Here is a 16,043-nt window from a genome sequence, read left to right as displayed (position 1 = left end):
ACACCCTGTGAGGTGGGTGGGGCTGAGAGGACTCTCCCAGCAGCTGCCCTTTCAAGGACAACCTCTACCAGAGCTATGGCTGACCCAAAGCCATTCCAGCAGGTGCAAGTGGAGGAGTGGGGAATCAAACCCGGTTCTCCCAGATAAGAGTCCGCACACTTAACCACTACACCAAACTGGCTCTCCTTATTCTCACAGAATAAGGCAGGGAAGGGGGAAGAGGATATGGGGACTGCCAAGGAGAGAGAAACAGTGGGGGGGGGGGGATAGAGGGGAATGTGAGGTTCCCCTTCCCGAGTGCTTGAGGGTTTCCTACCAGGCAGGTTGGCCTGGCCCAGGGGCCAGCATCACTCAACTGGACCATTGCTTTCCTAGGTGGGGGGGGGGGGAGAGGCTTCCCGGGCTCTTCTCTCTTTGGCCTGTCTCCATCCCCCACCTTCTCTTCCGCCGCCCCCCACCTCGGCCTCTCTAGCCAACAGCGCTGCTCTTTTAACCCTTTCACGGCTGCAGAGCCCAGAAGAAAATCCCTCCCCGTAAAGACCCCCCCTCCCCTCGCGGGACTGGGCTTCCTTCGGCCCGGCTGCAGTCAGCGACGCCTCTAATGGGGTTGCTCGGGAGTCGCTCCGCACAGGGCTGCAGTGCACCCCAGAGTGGATCAGCCTTGAGTCTTCTTCCCAGGAAAAGAAAGGCAGGGAGCTTTATTTTTATTTATTTATTGGGGGGGGGGGGCTCTGCAAACCTGAAGGGGTTAAAACCAGCCGAGCTGTTTGCTAGAGAGGCGGGGGGGGGGCAGAAGCTTGAGACGGGCCAAAGCGGGAGGAGCCCGGCAGCTGCAGCCCGGGAAGATCCCCTCCCCCTGAGTGAGTCCTTGCAGTCTGGGAAAGCAGGAATTTTGCTCTCGCCACGTGTTTGGGGGAGGGGGCGTTAAAACCCTTTGCAGAGAGGGAGGCTCTTCTCTGTCGGGGGTCTCATAGCTCCGGATCGGGGCCGCCAGGCAGCGGGTGGGGGGTGGGTGAGGAGAGGGGCGCCCCAGCCCAGCCCAGCCCATCACTGCATCCTGCCCTGCTCGAGGGGGGAGGGAGTCGCTCCTGGAGAGACTGCGAATGGTTTGGCATTTGCAGTGGTTCTTGCCCTGTGTTTCTGGGGTGGGCAGGGTCTGCTGGAAGTCCCCTCGCCCGAGTCCCGTTCTTGGGGAGATGAACGTGGTGGAATGAAGAGCCACCCGGCAGCAGAGGCTGGAAGGCGGGAGCTGACTTTTGGAACAAACATCAATTCTCAGCCGCGGAGGGAGGCCCAGGTACGAGCTTTTGTGTGCACGCTGTGCAGCACACACACACTTTTTCAGAATTGTGCAGGTTTTTGCATTTTTAAAGAAAGACAATATCAGTTTGTAGCCGTGCGTGTTTCTTCTGGAGGTTGATGTAGTTCCATTCCATGCAGTTCAACGTGGTGCTTCCATGAAGATAGATTTAGGTGGGCAGCCGTGTTGGTCTGAAGCAGCAGAACAAAGTTTGAGTCCTTAGAATCATAGAGTTGGAAGGGACCTCCAGGGTCATCTAGTCCAACCCCGTGCACAATGCAGGAAACTCACAAACACCTCCCCCTAAATTCACAGGATCTTCATTGCTGTCAGATGGCCATCTAGCCTCTGTTTAAAAACCTCCAAGGAAGGAGAGCCCACCACCTCCTGAGGAAGCCTGTTCCACTGAGGAAACTCACAAATACCTCCCCCTAAATTCACAGGATCCTCATTGCTGTCAGATGGCCATCTAGCCTTTGTTTAAAAACCTCCAAGGAAGGAGAGCCCACCACCTCCTGAGGAAGCCTGTTCCACTGAGGAACTGCTCTAAGGGTCAGGAAGTTCTTCCTCATGTTGAACCTTGAAGACCAACAAACTTTTATTCGAGTGTAAGCTTTCATGTGCAAGCACAGAGTTAATAAAACTTCTCTTTTTTTGCAGTCAATAAAACTGTAATGTACTGGGTTCTGAGATGCAAGGTATGCTGTGTTGTAATTTCAGCAACTGAAATGCAGGACACAACAAAAACTTTTTATCTCAGAACTCTTTCAGCCCCACCCACCTCGCAGGGTGTCTGTCATGGGGAGAGGAAGAGAAGGCGATTGTAAGCTACTCTGAGGAACCTTTGGGCAGTCAGAGTTGTTGTTCCGTTGCACAACCCCATGGACAAAGTCGCGCCAGGCCCTCCTGTCTTCCACCATCCTCTGAAGTTTGCTCAAATTCGTGTTAGTTACATCAGTAAGGCTGTCCAGCCATTTCCTCTTTTGCCATCCCCTTCTTCTTTTGCCTCCTGTCTTTCCCAGCATTAGGATCTTCTCCAGTGAGTGCTCCCTTCTCATTTGGTGGCCAAAGTATTTGAGCAGTTGGAGTATTGGGCAGTCAGAGACTGGGATATAAACCCCATTTTTCTTCTTCTTGACATTTCCACTACGCTACAAGGGCTTCTTTTTAGCTCTTCATTTGTGGGGGCCAAAACCGAAAAGGCCAGCCAGTGGAGAGACTGCAGAACAGCAGTAAATGCCTGCTCAATCTAGCTTTTAATAAGAGCTGAGATGTGGCGTTTTGCACCAGCCAGAGATTCTCAGTTGGTTTTTTGGGGAAACCACGGACTGAACTTGTCTCCTCTCAGTGTCCCCATGCCGTGGATTCTGGTGGCCGGATGAGATAGATCAAGGGAAAGGGCTATTTTTCGAGCTAGGCTGAGTTGGGAGGGCAGAGTTTTCCAATTGCATTAACTTGCTGCTCCAGCGATAATGTTGGGTCCGGTAAAACATCTAAACTGTGAACTGAGTTGATGATGGTTAGCTGAACAACATTACGCCTGTCTTTCCAGGATTTCCTTTCTCTTGATTCACACCATTTAACCACAGTAGGGGTTGGACTATATGGCCTATATGGTCTTTCCAACTCTGGGATTCCATGACTCTAGGAAACAGTTGAGCTCTAACACATCACTGCCTCCTCTTGCTCCTGTTTACCCAGCAGCCCCCGTGCCCTCACGTGGAGAGGCCTGATACCCCTCTGCCCCTTCCCCTCTGCTATTGCCCAACCCTACTGGCCTATTAAGGAGCCACCTGCAATAGTTAAGCCCTTACCCATCGTTTTGTTGTGTGAACCATCAGTGCCAAGAGTAGAGTCCCCAGCCCAATTTAAGAGACTCAACAGCCAGAGGTCTAAAATAGTTGATTTGGAGATCCTTTTATTACACATGGGCTCCAGTTTACCCACTTGAGAAGTACCTACTAGGCGGACGGATCCCCAGAATTTGAAATCCACGCTTACACATCCATGACAGATTTTTAAAAAGGTAAATAATAGTGTTTTTGTTGCCGGAAGGACCGAACAGGAATGTCTTTAAAAGCTTGATATGTAATATAGTACAGTGATATTAATCCTGATCTGCAAACTACAGTGCAGCTCTGTTGCTAGAGTTGAAAGCCCTATTGAATAATTAATAGTTTGGGGAAAGCCAGGGGAGCGGGCGCCTTCCTAACCTCCTCGGGCACACCAGCTTGGGGTAGTAGTTAAGGAGTGGTGGACTCTAATGGTTAAGGCTTTAACAGTCCCTTTGTCCTGGCTCTGGTTTACCTTGAGATGTGCCCACTAGACAGACTGAGTTCCAGAAATCGGAAGCCAAGCTCACAACATCCCCAACAGATTTTTAGAAAGGCGAATAGTAGTGGTTTTTTTCACTCAAGGGCTGAATAGGCATATCCTACAAAGCTTGATATGTAATATAGCACAGTGATGTTAATCCTGAACTGCAGAATTCAGCAAGGACGCTCTTTCTGATCCACTGGGGTAATCCTTAGGTGTCTCGCCACCAGGGTCAGTGATGCAATTCCATTATCTTCTGTTTTCTTCCTGCTTTTTTGATATCCTTTCTTCTCCCTTTTCACACCCAGGGGAATAAAAGTGTCTTTCCAGAGTTGAGAGCAACGCAAGAGAAAAAGGAAGAAGATGGAAGAGAAGGACCTAGAAGTGCTTGGAACTGGCAAGACATCCAGGAAAGGTCCCCATCCCTTCCAAGCAGGGAGTGGTGCTGAATTCTGGGAAAGAGCCATGCCAGAGAATGTGGTTCAAGACCCTGTGACCCCAGATGAACGCAGCCAATGCTTCCGGCAGTTCTGTTACCAGGAGGCTGATGGGCCCCGAGAAGTTTGCAGCCGGCTCCACGGACTTTGTAAGGTCTGGCTGGAGCCAGAGAGGCGCACCAAGAAGGAGATGGTGGACCTGGTGATCCTGGAGCAGTTCCTGGCCATCCTGCCGCAGGAAGTGCAGGGCTGGGTGAGAGGATGCGGGCCAGAGAGCAGTTCCCAGGCAGTGGCCCTGGCCGAAGGTTTCCTCCTGAGTCAGGCAGAGGAGAAGAGGCAGGCACAGCAGGTGAGGGGCTTTCAGTCACTCCACTCAAGCAATGAGCTTCTCCTAAGGCTTCCTGCCAGATATTTCTGTGTGTGTGTGTGAACTGCCATCAAGTCACTACTGACTAATGGTAACCCTGTGAACGTTCTCTAGTTAACAACCTTGCTCAAGTCTTGTAGACTGAGGGCTGTAGCTTCCTTGACTGAACGGGTCCACAGAAGGGCGACAAAGATGGTGAGGGGTCTGGAGACCAAGTCCTATGAGGAAAGATTGAAGGAGCTGGGGATGTTTAGCATGGAGAGGAGGTGGCTGAGAGGTGATATGATCGCCATCTTCAAGTACTTGAAGGGCTGTCATCTAGAGGATGGTGGGGAATTGTTTTCTGTGGCCCCGGAAGGCAGGACCAGAACCAGTGGGTTGAAGTTAAATCAAAAGAGTTTCCAGCTCAACATTAGGAAGAACTTCCTGACGGTTAGAGCGATTCCTCAGTGGAACAGGCTTTTTTGGGAAGTGGTGGGCTCTCCTTCCTTGGAGGTTTTTAAACAGAGACTGGATGGTCATCTGACAGCAATGAAGATGCTGTGAATTTAGGGGGAGGTATTTGTGAGTTTCCTGCATTGTGCAGGGGATTGGACTAGATGACCCTAGAGGTCCCTTCCAATTATGATTCAATCCATCACATTTTTGGTCCTTCTCTTTTCCTGCTCCCTTCAACTTTTTTTTTTAGCATTATTGTCTTTCTCAGTGATTTCTGTAATATCACCCAATTCCGATAGCCTTATTTGAGTCATTTTAGCTTCCAGGGGGAGTTGAGTCTTGATTTGATCTAGAATCCACTTATTTATCTTTCTGGCAGACCTTGGTATCTGTAGAAACTGTAAACTCTCCTTCATCAGCACAGAAAATCAACTGTCTTTCTGTCAGCTTTCTTTATTGTCCAACTTTCTCTCACACACATACAGGAATGGGGAATACGGTGGCTCGAATTAATTTGACCTTGGTCACCAGGGACACATCCTTACACTTTTTTCTAGCTTCCTCATGGTTACCCTTCTTGTTTGCTGGTTTCTTGTTTGTAGTCTCCCTTTTGGTTGATAGTGGACAAAAGGAACATCATCAACCTTCAGTGCCTGTAATTCCACACTACTCATCACTTTTGTCTTCCTGATCGTCAGCTGTAATCTTCTTATAGCACTTTCTGTTTTAGCCATGAGTAATTATTTCAGGTCTTCACAGTGTTCTGCCTCTAATGTGGTGTCATCTGTATATCTCAGACTATTAATGTTCCTTCTGCCAATTTTCACTCCACCTTCATCTAAATCTAATCCAGCCTTTCTTATGATATGTAGACTGAAGAGACAGGGAGATGAAATGCATCCTAGTCTGGCACCTTTGCCAATTAGAAACCATTCTGTATGTCTGTATTCTGTCCTATCAATATTTTGTCCTACCTATATTCTGTTCTATCAGTGGCCTGTTGACCAGAGTACAGGCTATGCATCAAAACAGTCAGATGTTGTATCCAATACTCCCTCTAACCTGTAGAGTCTTGTGAGCAAAAACTCTACTTTGTGAGTTACTGACAGGAAAGTCATCAGCTGTTGCACTAATTAGTTTGCACTGGGGCCATTCTTCCTGAGCAAAGACAAAAAGGTGTGAACTGGAGGCTAAAAAACTGTGAGCTAGCTCACACTAATTCAGTTTAGAGCAAGGGTGTCAAACACGCATTCCAGGGGTCGAATCATGCTCCCGGAGGGCTCCTATCAGGCCCCCGAGCAACTGGCTGTCATCTGCTTCCTTCTTCCTATAACTTCCTTCCTTCTGCATAACAGTTTGCTTTGTAAAGCTTGCTCAATTGCACAGGAGCTACAGAGCAAAACCTCTATTTTCTCCATTGGCTGAGGGAGGAAGGGGGGGGAGAGGAGGCACAGCTTGTTTTTCCAGGCTCTCTCAATTGCACAGCAGAGCTACTGAGCCAAGCCCTTCTTCCTGAGACTCCTCCCCTCCAAGTCCCCCAAGGGGAAGAAAGGAAGGAGCCAGAGCTTCCTTTGCCCAGTTCCCTGGATCCCATGGGAGAAATACAAAGAAAGCACCTTTGAAACCAATGAGTGCTAATGTTTTAAGCATGGCCCAGCCCAACCCAACATGGTTCAGCCCAACGTGATCTCATTTATGTCAGATACGGCCCTCATAACAAATGCGTTTGACACCTCTGGTTTAGAGGGAACACTGTTGTAGCACACCCATTTCTTTTAAAACCAACCATTGCTTAAAAAAAAAAAAAATCTCTGCAGTCAAAAGCTTTGATGTAATCTAGCAATCACAAGCTGGTTTTCTTCTGAAATTATCTCCTGTGTTCCATTAACCAACCTATATTTGCAGTAGGATCTCAAATACTACTTCCTTTTGTGAATCCACCTGAAGCGGGATATCTGGCGTTTCTCTTTTGATGTGTGACAACACTCGTCCTTCTGAAATGTTGAGCCTCTCTTGACTTGCATAAGGAATTAATGCAATGGTCTGATAGTTCCTATAGCTTTTGATGTCTCCCATTTTTCAGAACTGAAAATTAAATTCAGTATTTTCAGCCTGTGGGCCTTTGTTTTGTTTCCATCTTTGTTAGGATATTCTTGATATGATTTTGATGGACTCCTTTTCTTTGGCTTGAAATAGCTTTACACCGATTTCGTGGAAGACAATTTTTCCACAGACCGAGGGGGCAGTGCTGGAGTTTTTGCTGCCACAGGCCACCTGCCCCTGTCCCCTTCATGGGAGTCTTGAGGGGAGACTGGGGCTGCTTTTGCTGCCTCCACACTAGGTAGACGAAGGGATAGGTGAAGGTTGTTGCCATGCTACCTGTTCTACCCACTTGCAAGGCGAGACAGCTTTTGAGTGAGGCTGCATTGCCTCCTTTGTCCGCCCAGGTCCCAGACAGGCGAAAGAAGTGGTGCGGTGCCTCTGCGGCCCAGTTTGTAACGGTCCATGGCCTGGAGATTAGGAACCCCTGCTCTAGATGATTCACTCGGCTGTGAAGAAAACCCAACTCTGGTTCTTGCTCCTCTGGTTCAAGCAGCTCTGGTGGTGGAGTCAGGGATGAGGACTCCGGCAGTGGGTCCGGATCCATCTCTTCAGCCTATTCTGTTCCTTCTCTTGCCCCTCTCCCTTGCTGTTATTTCAGATGTGGGGAGGATCCATGAAGGTGGAAGGAAGCTTCTCTGAGGCGGAAGGAGCTCCGCCAGAGGAAGGTCAGAGGGTGCAGGCCCAGGAACGTGCCCAAGATGCCCTGTCTAGTGGTAAGGGGGCCTCCTGCCCACAGGGGATCGGGGCTCTTTTTGTGCAGAAGGTTCAGGACAGGAGAAAAGAGAAATATTTCTGCAGACTACAGAGAATAGAGTTCTGGGAAATAGTGCTATAGGATGTCATGATGGCTGCTCCACTTTAAGGGGGAGTTCACAGATTTATGGAGAGCAAAGCCATTTGTATTTACATTAATAGAAATATGCATATCTTGCTTTCTTTCTATTAGAAAGATTCAAGGTCGCTCTAAAAAAGAAAAGGAAGACAAATTTGTGTGTAGCTCTTAGCCAAGGTGAATAAATGGAACCTTGTTTATAACCCCCCGAGGTTCGTGGGTACCTGAGGCTTGTCTTCCTCCTCTCCCACAGTTTATTAAACGTTCTTACAAAATGTTCTTGAGTGTAAAAAAGGCGAGGTTTCACAACCCTGGGAATTAGGATGCGTAAGGAAGGTTGAGACAAGCTAAAACAATAGGAATTTGAGGCTAAAATTCTTCCTTGCCATTTGAAGAACATAAGAGAAGCCATGTTGGATCAAGCAAATGGCCCATCCAGTCCAACACTCTGAGTCACATAAGAACATAAGAGAAGCCCTGTTGGATCAGGCCAATGGCCCCTCCAGTCCAACACTCTGTGTCACACAGTGGCCAAAAAACCCAAGTGCCATCAAAAGGTCCACTAGTGGGCTGAGGACACCAGAAGTCCTCCCACTGTGCCCCCCCAGCACCAAGAATACAGAGCATTATTGCCCCAGACGTAGAGTTCCAACAATACACTGTGGCTAATAACCACTGATGGACCTCTGCTCCATATGTTTATCCAATCCCCTCTTGAAGCTGACTAAGCTTGTAGCTGCTGCCACCTCCTGTGGCAGTGAATTCCATGTGTTACTCACCCTTTGGGTGAAGAAGTACTTCCTTTTATCCGTTCTAACCCGACTGCTCAGCAATTTCATTGAATGTTCACAAGTTCTCGTATTGTGAGAAAGGGAGAAAAGTACTTCTTTCTCTACCTTCTCTATTCCGTGCATAATCTTATAAACCTCGTATCATGTCACCCCGCAGTCGACGTTTCTCCAAGCTAAAGAGCCCCAAGTGTTTTAAGCTTTCTTCATGGGGAAAGTGTTCCAACCCTTTAATCATTCCAGTTGCCCTTTTCTGCACTTTTTCCAATGCTGTAATATCTTCCTTGCAGGCAGTGAAGAGACGTTATTGAACCCTTTTCTTTGTGGAGAAGTGGAAATGCCTACTCAACTTCTGGCCCAGGTAGGGGAGGATGAATAGGGGATAGTCAGGGCCCTCGGTTCTTTCTCAGGGAAGCTTTTCCTCCTGCTGTCTGAGGAAGAGCAGTTCTGAAGTGCAGTGCCTTTACCCATACTGAGCTCTGCCTCCTGCACCCTCACAAACTCCCTGTCAAGAGTGTCAAGTCCCTGCCCGGCATGATCTGTGATGAGGGAATCTGCTTCTTCTTTCAGTCTCCATTTTCCTTTGAGGAGGTGGCTGTGTATTTCACTGTGGCAGAATGGGGCCTGCTGTATCCAGGCCAGAAAGCCCTCTACAGAGAAGTCATGCTGGAGAACTATGGGAGTGTGGCTTTTCTGGGTAAGGATCTTTTGTGGGTGCTAAAGGTGTGAATTGCTTACATTGGAATGATACATGAATCAACAGCAGTATATGTTTGTGAAACCTGTGCAGGTAATTGGCCACCACTGGTTGCCTGGAGAAGTTGAGGTGCCCATGAAAGTGATGTTCAGCAGGGCCAGGTAGAATAATACAAGCCATCCCACTGATCCAGGGGCAGCTGAGGCCAGTGTTGTGGCCATCACCCAAGCCAGAAATGCTGTCGTGGCCCGAGGTCAAGGAGGAGCTGAGAGGCCCTCAGAATGACTCTGGAAGGAGCCAGATCCTAATTTCTCAGTTGTCAGCCTTTACAACATCCCTTTCCCCAAATGGGATTTTGGCCATCCACTCTGACTGTAATCTGGAAAAGATCCATCCCTCTTAGAGCGGTTAGCTTTGTGGTCTTTGATAGACCACGGTTCTGTTCTTCCACAAGAAATTTCCTTCTTTCTTGGTTTCTTTACTTCTCTGTATAAAAATAATCCACCCCACAACCTGTCTAAGAAGCCAAGAATGTAAGAAATGCTACACTGGAGACAGACCAAGCCCTTGCATCTGAAAGAAGATGAAGATGATATTGGATTTATATCCCGCCCTCCACTCCAAAGAGTCTCAGAGCGGCTCACAATCTCCTTTACCTTCCTCCCCCACAACAGACACCCTGTGAGGTGGGTGGGGCTGGAGAGGGCTCTCACAGCAGCTGCCCTTTCAAGGACAACCTCTGCCAGAGCTATGGTTGACTCAAGGCCATTCCAGCAGGTGCAAGTGGAGGAGTGGGGAATCAAACCCGGTTCTCCCAGATAAGAGTCCACACACTTAACCACTACACCAAACTGGCTCTCCACCAAACTGGCTCTGAAAAATGGATGCAGAGTTTCTTCAGAAGATCTGAAGAGACTGTTTCTTTCCCCAATGAACTGGCAGCAAGTGGGTAACTTTTACAGTTATGTCAAGGGAATCGGCAAGGAATCCCCATGGGACCTTTCTTCTTCACTCTTAAACAACTCTTATTCTGGTAGAATTCCCAGGCCTGCTGAATGAGGAGAGAGAGAGAGAGGCCTTCTGGGACCTGGATTCTGGGGGCTCAGAAACTCCTTCTGGGACTGAGCTCACTTGTGGCTGTTGTGGCCGCATTATTTTTAAATACTAGATATTCCAAGGAATGGGATGTTAGAAAAGACCAGCCCTGCTAGATGAGGCCATAGGCACATCAACCCTTTCCTTCATTCCTCACGTGGATGCCTTCAGGCCTTCCTATTAGTTGGAGATGGATCTGAGTGCCTCCTTTGGAGCTGTTCTACCTTGCAGCGGTGTTCTACAGCAAGTAGTCCCACCAGTTGACACTGAAACCCAAGGGAAAGTGACTTAAGCCAAACCACACAACAACCAGTGTTGTCATTAGGTGCATCAGTCCTCCTCCCAAGAGGGTGGAATCGTGTGCTGTTGAAGAGATTCAGGTCTCATTTATGTCAGATCTGGCCTTCATAACGGATGAGTTTGATACCCCTGCCCTAGAGGCAGGAAAGCATCTGCCACAGAAAAACACGCAGACAGAGAACAGCTAGGTATACCTGTCCACTCAGTGTACCCTGATCCTTAGGTTTCTCCAAAGCCTGCTGGCACCTTTGCCCCCCATCCCAAAGGAAGAGGGCTGACAACTGTGACACCCCTGTGCTGCTCCAAGGGATGGCCAAACTAGCTTTCCCACATTTGCATCACCCTCGTCATGTAGAACACGGATTGCACTTCTGCACATCCCGTGTGTGTTTCCTGTGTGTTACAGGTGTTTTGGGAGGATGGAACAGGACAGATTCTTCTGAGGCCTTATCTGGTTTTTTGTCATTTTGTGTTCCTCTGGGATGGGCTATCAGAGGTTCTTACTCTACTGGAACAAGTCAATGACCTTGAGGCCCCAAAAGCCAGTCTTCTAGCTACCTCTTGCTGACAATAAGAGAGACAGGCTGACTCGGTGCTTCTAGGAAAGGCAGAAATTCCTGGATCATTCAGAAATTGCTGCACATTAGACAAGAAGCCCAGCTAAGGTGTAGAAAATAGCTCAGAAATAGCAAGACAATGCTCCTGACCTTGAGAAAGGCAGCCCTACTCTGCAGGACTGGTTTTCAAATTGGTCATCACCTGCCCCCCCGCCTAACAAATTGCACCTCTTCCAAAAAGTATAGGAGTCTCCCTTTGCTCGGTGGGGTTCACTCAGGGCCGGGGCAGCCCAGTGGCACAGCAGCCACCTAAGGTGCTAACTGGCCTCAGGGGTGGCTGGCGGGAGCCCCCTCCCGGTGTATGCCCTGCCACCCCCAATGCCCCTTCCTTGCTGCACTCACCCTTGCCACCAGCCTCTCTGCTTCCCTGCGGGCTGTGGTGGAGTAAATGGGGCACCAAGGTTGGCAGGACCACAGTGGAGGTTGTGCCCCGCTAACGCTGCTCAGCCTTCCTGGGACCCAAATACACATTTTCTGTGGATCTAACCAGGATATCACCAAGCTACAACCCCAGAGTTTCTGGTGCCCTAGGCCCCCGGCCCCTCCTGCCCCCGCAGTGGTAAGGACGAGCACGGTGGTGGTAGGCAGCGTAGAGCAGGTGCTTCCAGTTGCAGCTGGTCCAATCTCACTCAGCTTTCCTGAGACTGGGAAAGCTAAGCGGAGTCAGCCTTCCCAGGTCTGTGTTTCTGGCGGATGGGACCGGAGGCCAAGGGCACCAGAAACCCTGGGGCCAGCCCTGGCTTTGCTTGCTGAGATCCTGGTTAGATCCACAGAAAATGCGTATTTGAGGGAGGCTGGAAACCAGCTCCTCCTAGCTCTCTTCACAACTGGAAGGAAACTCAGTGCAGTTGCAGGACTGGATTGTATGATAACTTCTTGTATTTAATCATCAAGAGCAGAAAGTCAAAAGACTTGCACGGCAAGTCAAATGGAGAAGCAGGGGAAGCATTCTTTGCCACCTTCCCCCTTAAAATACACACGGGAAGAGGAGAGATGGGCTGAATATCAAAACAGCTCTATGGGCAGGCCTGGCAGGGATAAGGTGTGACCAGCAGCTCAGTTTGGAGGGAAGGAAGATCTTAGAAATGCAGACCCAAGAGTGAGGAGTGCCTGACGAGTGGCTTGGCTTCTTGCATGGGTGCTGATTGAAACTCTTTCCTTATTCCAGCAGCAGATGTAGAAGAGACAGCTGAGGAATTCCACAAGTTCTCTTTGGAAATAGTCAAGAATGAAGATGATGAAGAAAACTTTGTAGATGGACCACAGAGGCAGGAGGAAAGCCACGCAGGTAAGAGGAAGGATGAGCCCATTCCTTGCCAAAGAGGGGGCCTCCCTGAAACCCCAGTCCGTGAGGAAAGACCAGTCAACAAAACAAGAAACAAAGGTCTCCATGTGAACCAGAGAATCCACTGCGTGGAAAAGGGAAATGAAAGTGTGGCATTTGTCAAGAGTTTCAGTCAGAGAATGAACATCATTAGGCAGATTCTAATTCCCTTAGTAGGGAAATTATATAATTGCTTGGAATACAAAAACCTCTTCCGTCATAAAGCAGCCCTTAGTTAACATCAAAGAAGTTACAGAGGTAAGGAGCAATAAAAATGACAAAAGTTTCAACCACACATCTCTGATGCAGAAAGCTTAATGTACTTTCAAAGTGTATATTATTGTACGCTTCATGTAAACAGAAGGAAGGCACTGAAATCTTTGGAGCGTGGATGAAACTTCAGGAGCATATTAGACCTCCTTGCATGGATTCTAATAGAATCTCTCTCTCTCTCCCCCAGCAGGAGATGTTCAGAGGAATGAGGAGGATGAGGAACTGCATCATCTATCGCCAAATGAAGTCAAGAATGAAGATGTGAGAAGAAACGTCAGAATTCAAAGCAGGCCTCAGAGGCAGAAACTCAGGCACAAGATGAAGAAAAGGGAGAAATCCATTCCTTTCCAAGAAGTAATTCAAAGGGTGGAGGAAAGAAACAAGAGCTTGGAGTGTGGCATGAACTTTTCAGATCAAACCCAATATAATATACATGTTTCAAAGCACAGTATAATGAAGGCATGTAAATGCTTTCGGTGTAGAAAGTACTTCAGATACAAATCAAAACTACTTGTGTACCAAAGGATCCACAGAGTGGAGAAACATTTTGAATGCTCAGAGTGTGAAAAGAAATTCAGTCATAGTTCCCTTCTTAAACAGCACCAAAGAATCCACACAGAGGAAAAGCGTTTTGAGTGCTTAGAGTGTGGGAAGAGATTTAGCTGGAGTGGTGATCTTCAAAGTCATCTACGAACCCACACAGGAGAGAAGCCTTTTGAATGCTCAGAGTGTGGGAAAAGATTCAGACAGAGTGGCGCTCTTCAACAGCATCAAAGAACACACACGGGGGAGAAGCCTTTTGAATGCTCTGTGTGTCGGAAGAGATTCAGTCAGAGTGGCAATCTTCAAATTCATCTAAGAACCCACACAGGGGAGAAGCCTTTTGAATGCTCAGAGTGTGGGAAGAGATTCAGTCACAGTGGCAATCTTCAAAGTCATCTACAAACCCACATAAAAGAGAAGCATTTTGAATGCTCAGAGTGTGGAAAGGCATTCAGTCACAGTAGCACTCTTCAGCATCATTTAAGAACCCACACAGGGGAGAAGCCTTTTGAATGCTCAGAGTGTGGGAAGAGATTCAATCAGAGTGGCCACCTTCAGCTTCATCAAAGAACCCACACAGGGGAGAAGCCTTTTGAATGCTCAGAGTGTGGGAAGAAATTCAGGGACAGTAGCAGTCTTCAAATCCATCTAAGAACCCACACAGGAGAAAAACCTTTTGAATGCTTGGAGTGTGGGAAGAGATTTCGACGGAGTGGCAGTCTTAAACTGCATCAAAGAACCCACACAGGGGAGAAGCCTTTTGAATGCTTGGAATGTGGGAAGAGATTTCGACGGAGTGGCAGTCTTAAACTGCATCAAAGAACCCACACAGGGGAGAAGCCTTTTGAATGCTCTGAGTGTGGGAAGAGATTCAGGGACAGTCATGGTCTTCAAAGTCACCTAAGAACCCACACAGGGGAGAAACCTTTTGAATGCTCAGAGTGTGGGAAGAGATTCAGGGACAATCATGGTCTTCAAAGTCACCTAAGAACTCACACAGAGGAGAAGCCTTTTGAATGCTCAGAGTGTGGGAAGAGATTCAGCTGGAGTGGTGATCTTCAAAGTCACCTAAGAACCCACACAGGGGAGAAACCTTTTGAATGCTCAGAGTGTGGGAAGAGATTCAGCCGTAGTTGCTATCTTCAACAGCATCAAAGAACGCATACAGGGGAGAAGTCTTTTAAATGCTCAGAGTGTGGAAAGAGTTTCTGCCGCAGTGGCTATCTTCAAAACCATCAGAGAACTCACACTGGGGAAAAGCCTTTTCAGTGCCCAAAGTGCGAGAAGAGTTTCAGTCAGAGTGGCAATCTTCAAAATCATCTACGAATCCACACAGGGGAGAAGCCTTTTGAATGCTCAGAGTGTGGGAAAAGATTCAGGGTCAGTAGCAGTCTTCTGAGTCATCTAAGAATCCACACAGTGGAGAAGCCTTTTGAATGCTCAGAATGTGGGAAGAGATTCAGGGACAATAGCAGTGTTCAAACTCATCTACGAATCCACACAGGGGAGAAGCCTTTTGAATGCTCAGAGTGTGGGAAGAGATTCAGTAGGAGTGGAAATCTTCAACAGCATCAACGAACCCACAAAGGGGAGAAACCTTTTGAATGCTCAGAATGTGGAAAGAGATTCAGGGACAGTAGCAGTGTTCAAACTCATCTACGAAGCCACACAGGGGAGAAGCCTTTTGAATGCTCAGAGTGTGGGAAGAGATTCAGCCAGAGTGGCAATCTTCAAAGTCACCTAAGAACTCACACAGGGGGGAAGCCTTTTGAATGCTCATAATGTGGGAAGAGATTCAGTCACAGCAGCTATTTTCAAAGGCATCAAGGAATCCGCATAGGGCAAAAAGTTTTGGAATAGAAAGAGATTCAGTCAGTGTGGTTATCTTCAACAACATCTAAGAACCCACAAAGCAGAAACTGTAACTTCTTAGCCTAAGAGTGTTGAATTCATTTCTTTTTCTAATGATACAACAGAAATGTCACTTAGTTGGGCTGAGCCCTGTGTGCCACACATTGTAATGCCAGATATCCAATTAACAATATTATCTTTTACTCAATAAGGCTATTAATGCTTTGTTTAGCAGTCTTCAATAACTGACGTTTCTTTCTCTGAATTACTGCATAAAATATGATGTCTGTGCTGTAGCAATCTTGAGTGTGCTGGTTAGGTGTTTATCTGTATGCTGAGAATATACTTTTGATTTATTGATATTTATTCTGGAATAAAGCTTTTCAGAGATGCATGTTGTTCCAAATATATACAGAATTTTAGATGCAAAGTCTTAAAGGTAGGGATAGTTTTGACCCAAAATATTGATATAATTTACTAACACCAACTTCAGAAAGCTTATCCTTTTATATAGCACCACACTGCTCCCCCACCTACCTGCAAGTCATAGCATCTTTTGATTGGTAGGTGAGGAGCATTTCCCCAACTTTACTGACTTACAATGTATAATCTACCCTCAGAACCCCTTCCACCTTAGAAAAACTTAGAGAGGTTCACTGAAAATTGTACACATAGAATGTAAACCCTCCAAGGAATGGGCGCCACTGCCATCAACAGTAGCTGAATGGACCACAAAAATCATGAACCCTCCGCAGATTCATC

General features: G+C 47.7%; 2 protein-coding genes across 2 annotated transcripts in view; both read left to right on the top strand.

Moving 5' to 3' along the window:
- The window catches only part of LOC132567227 (zinc finger protein 79-like), a 34,860-nt gene extending 22,007 nt beyond the window's left edge, over positions 1-12,853 (top strand). The window contains exons 5-7 of the mRNA XM_060232916.1: positions 1,154-1,297; positions 7,560-7,674; positions 12,459-12,853. Coding sequence (XP_060088899.1) covers positions 1,154-1,297; positions 7,560-7,674; positions 12,459-12,853 — 654 coding nt within the window. The remainder of the gene's footprint in view (positions 1-1,153; positions 1,298-7,559; positions 7,675-12,458) is intronic.
- A 477-nt stretch (positions 12,854-13,330) lies between these two features.
- Positions 13,331-15,672, top strand: LOC132567530 (gastrula zinc finger protein XlCGF57.1-like). The gene has a single exon (XM_060233214.1). It carries the CDS (start codon positions 13,341-13,343, stop codon positions 15,210-15,212), a length of 1,872 nt encoding a protein of 623 aa, XP_060089197.1. The 5' UTR covers positions 13,331-13,340; the 3' UTR covers positions 15,213-15,672.
- Positions 15,673-16,043: the final 371 nt, after the last annotated feature.

The sequence above is a fragment of the Heteronotia binoei genome, chromosome 2 (assembly GCF_032191835.1).
Source record: "Heteronotia binoei isolate CCM8104 ecotype False Entrance Well chromosome 2, APGP_CSIRO_Hbin_v1, whole genome shotgun sequence".
NCBI classification, from domain to species: Eukaryota; Metazoa; Chordata; class Lepidosauria; order Squamata; family Gekkonidae; genus Heteronotia; species Heteronotia binoei.
This window is presented reverse-complemented; position numbering and strand designations above follow the sequence as displayed.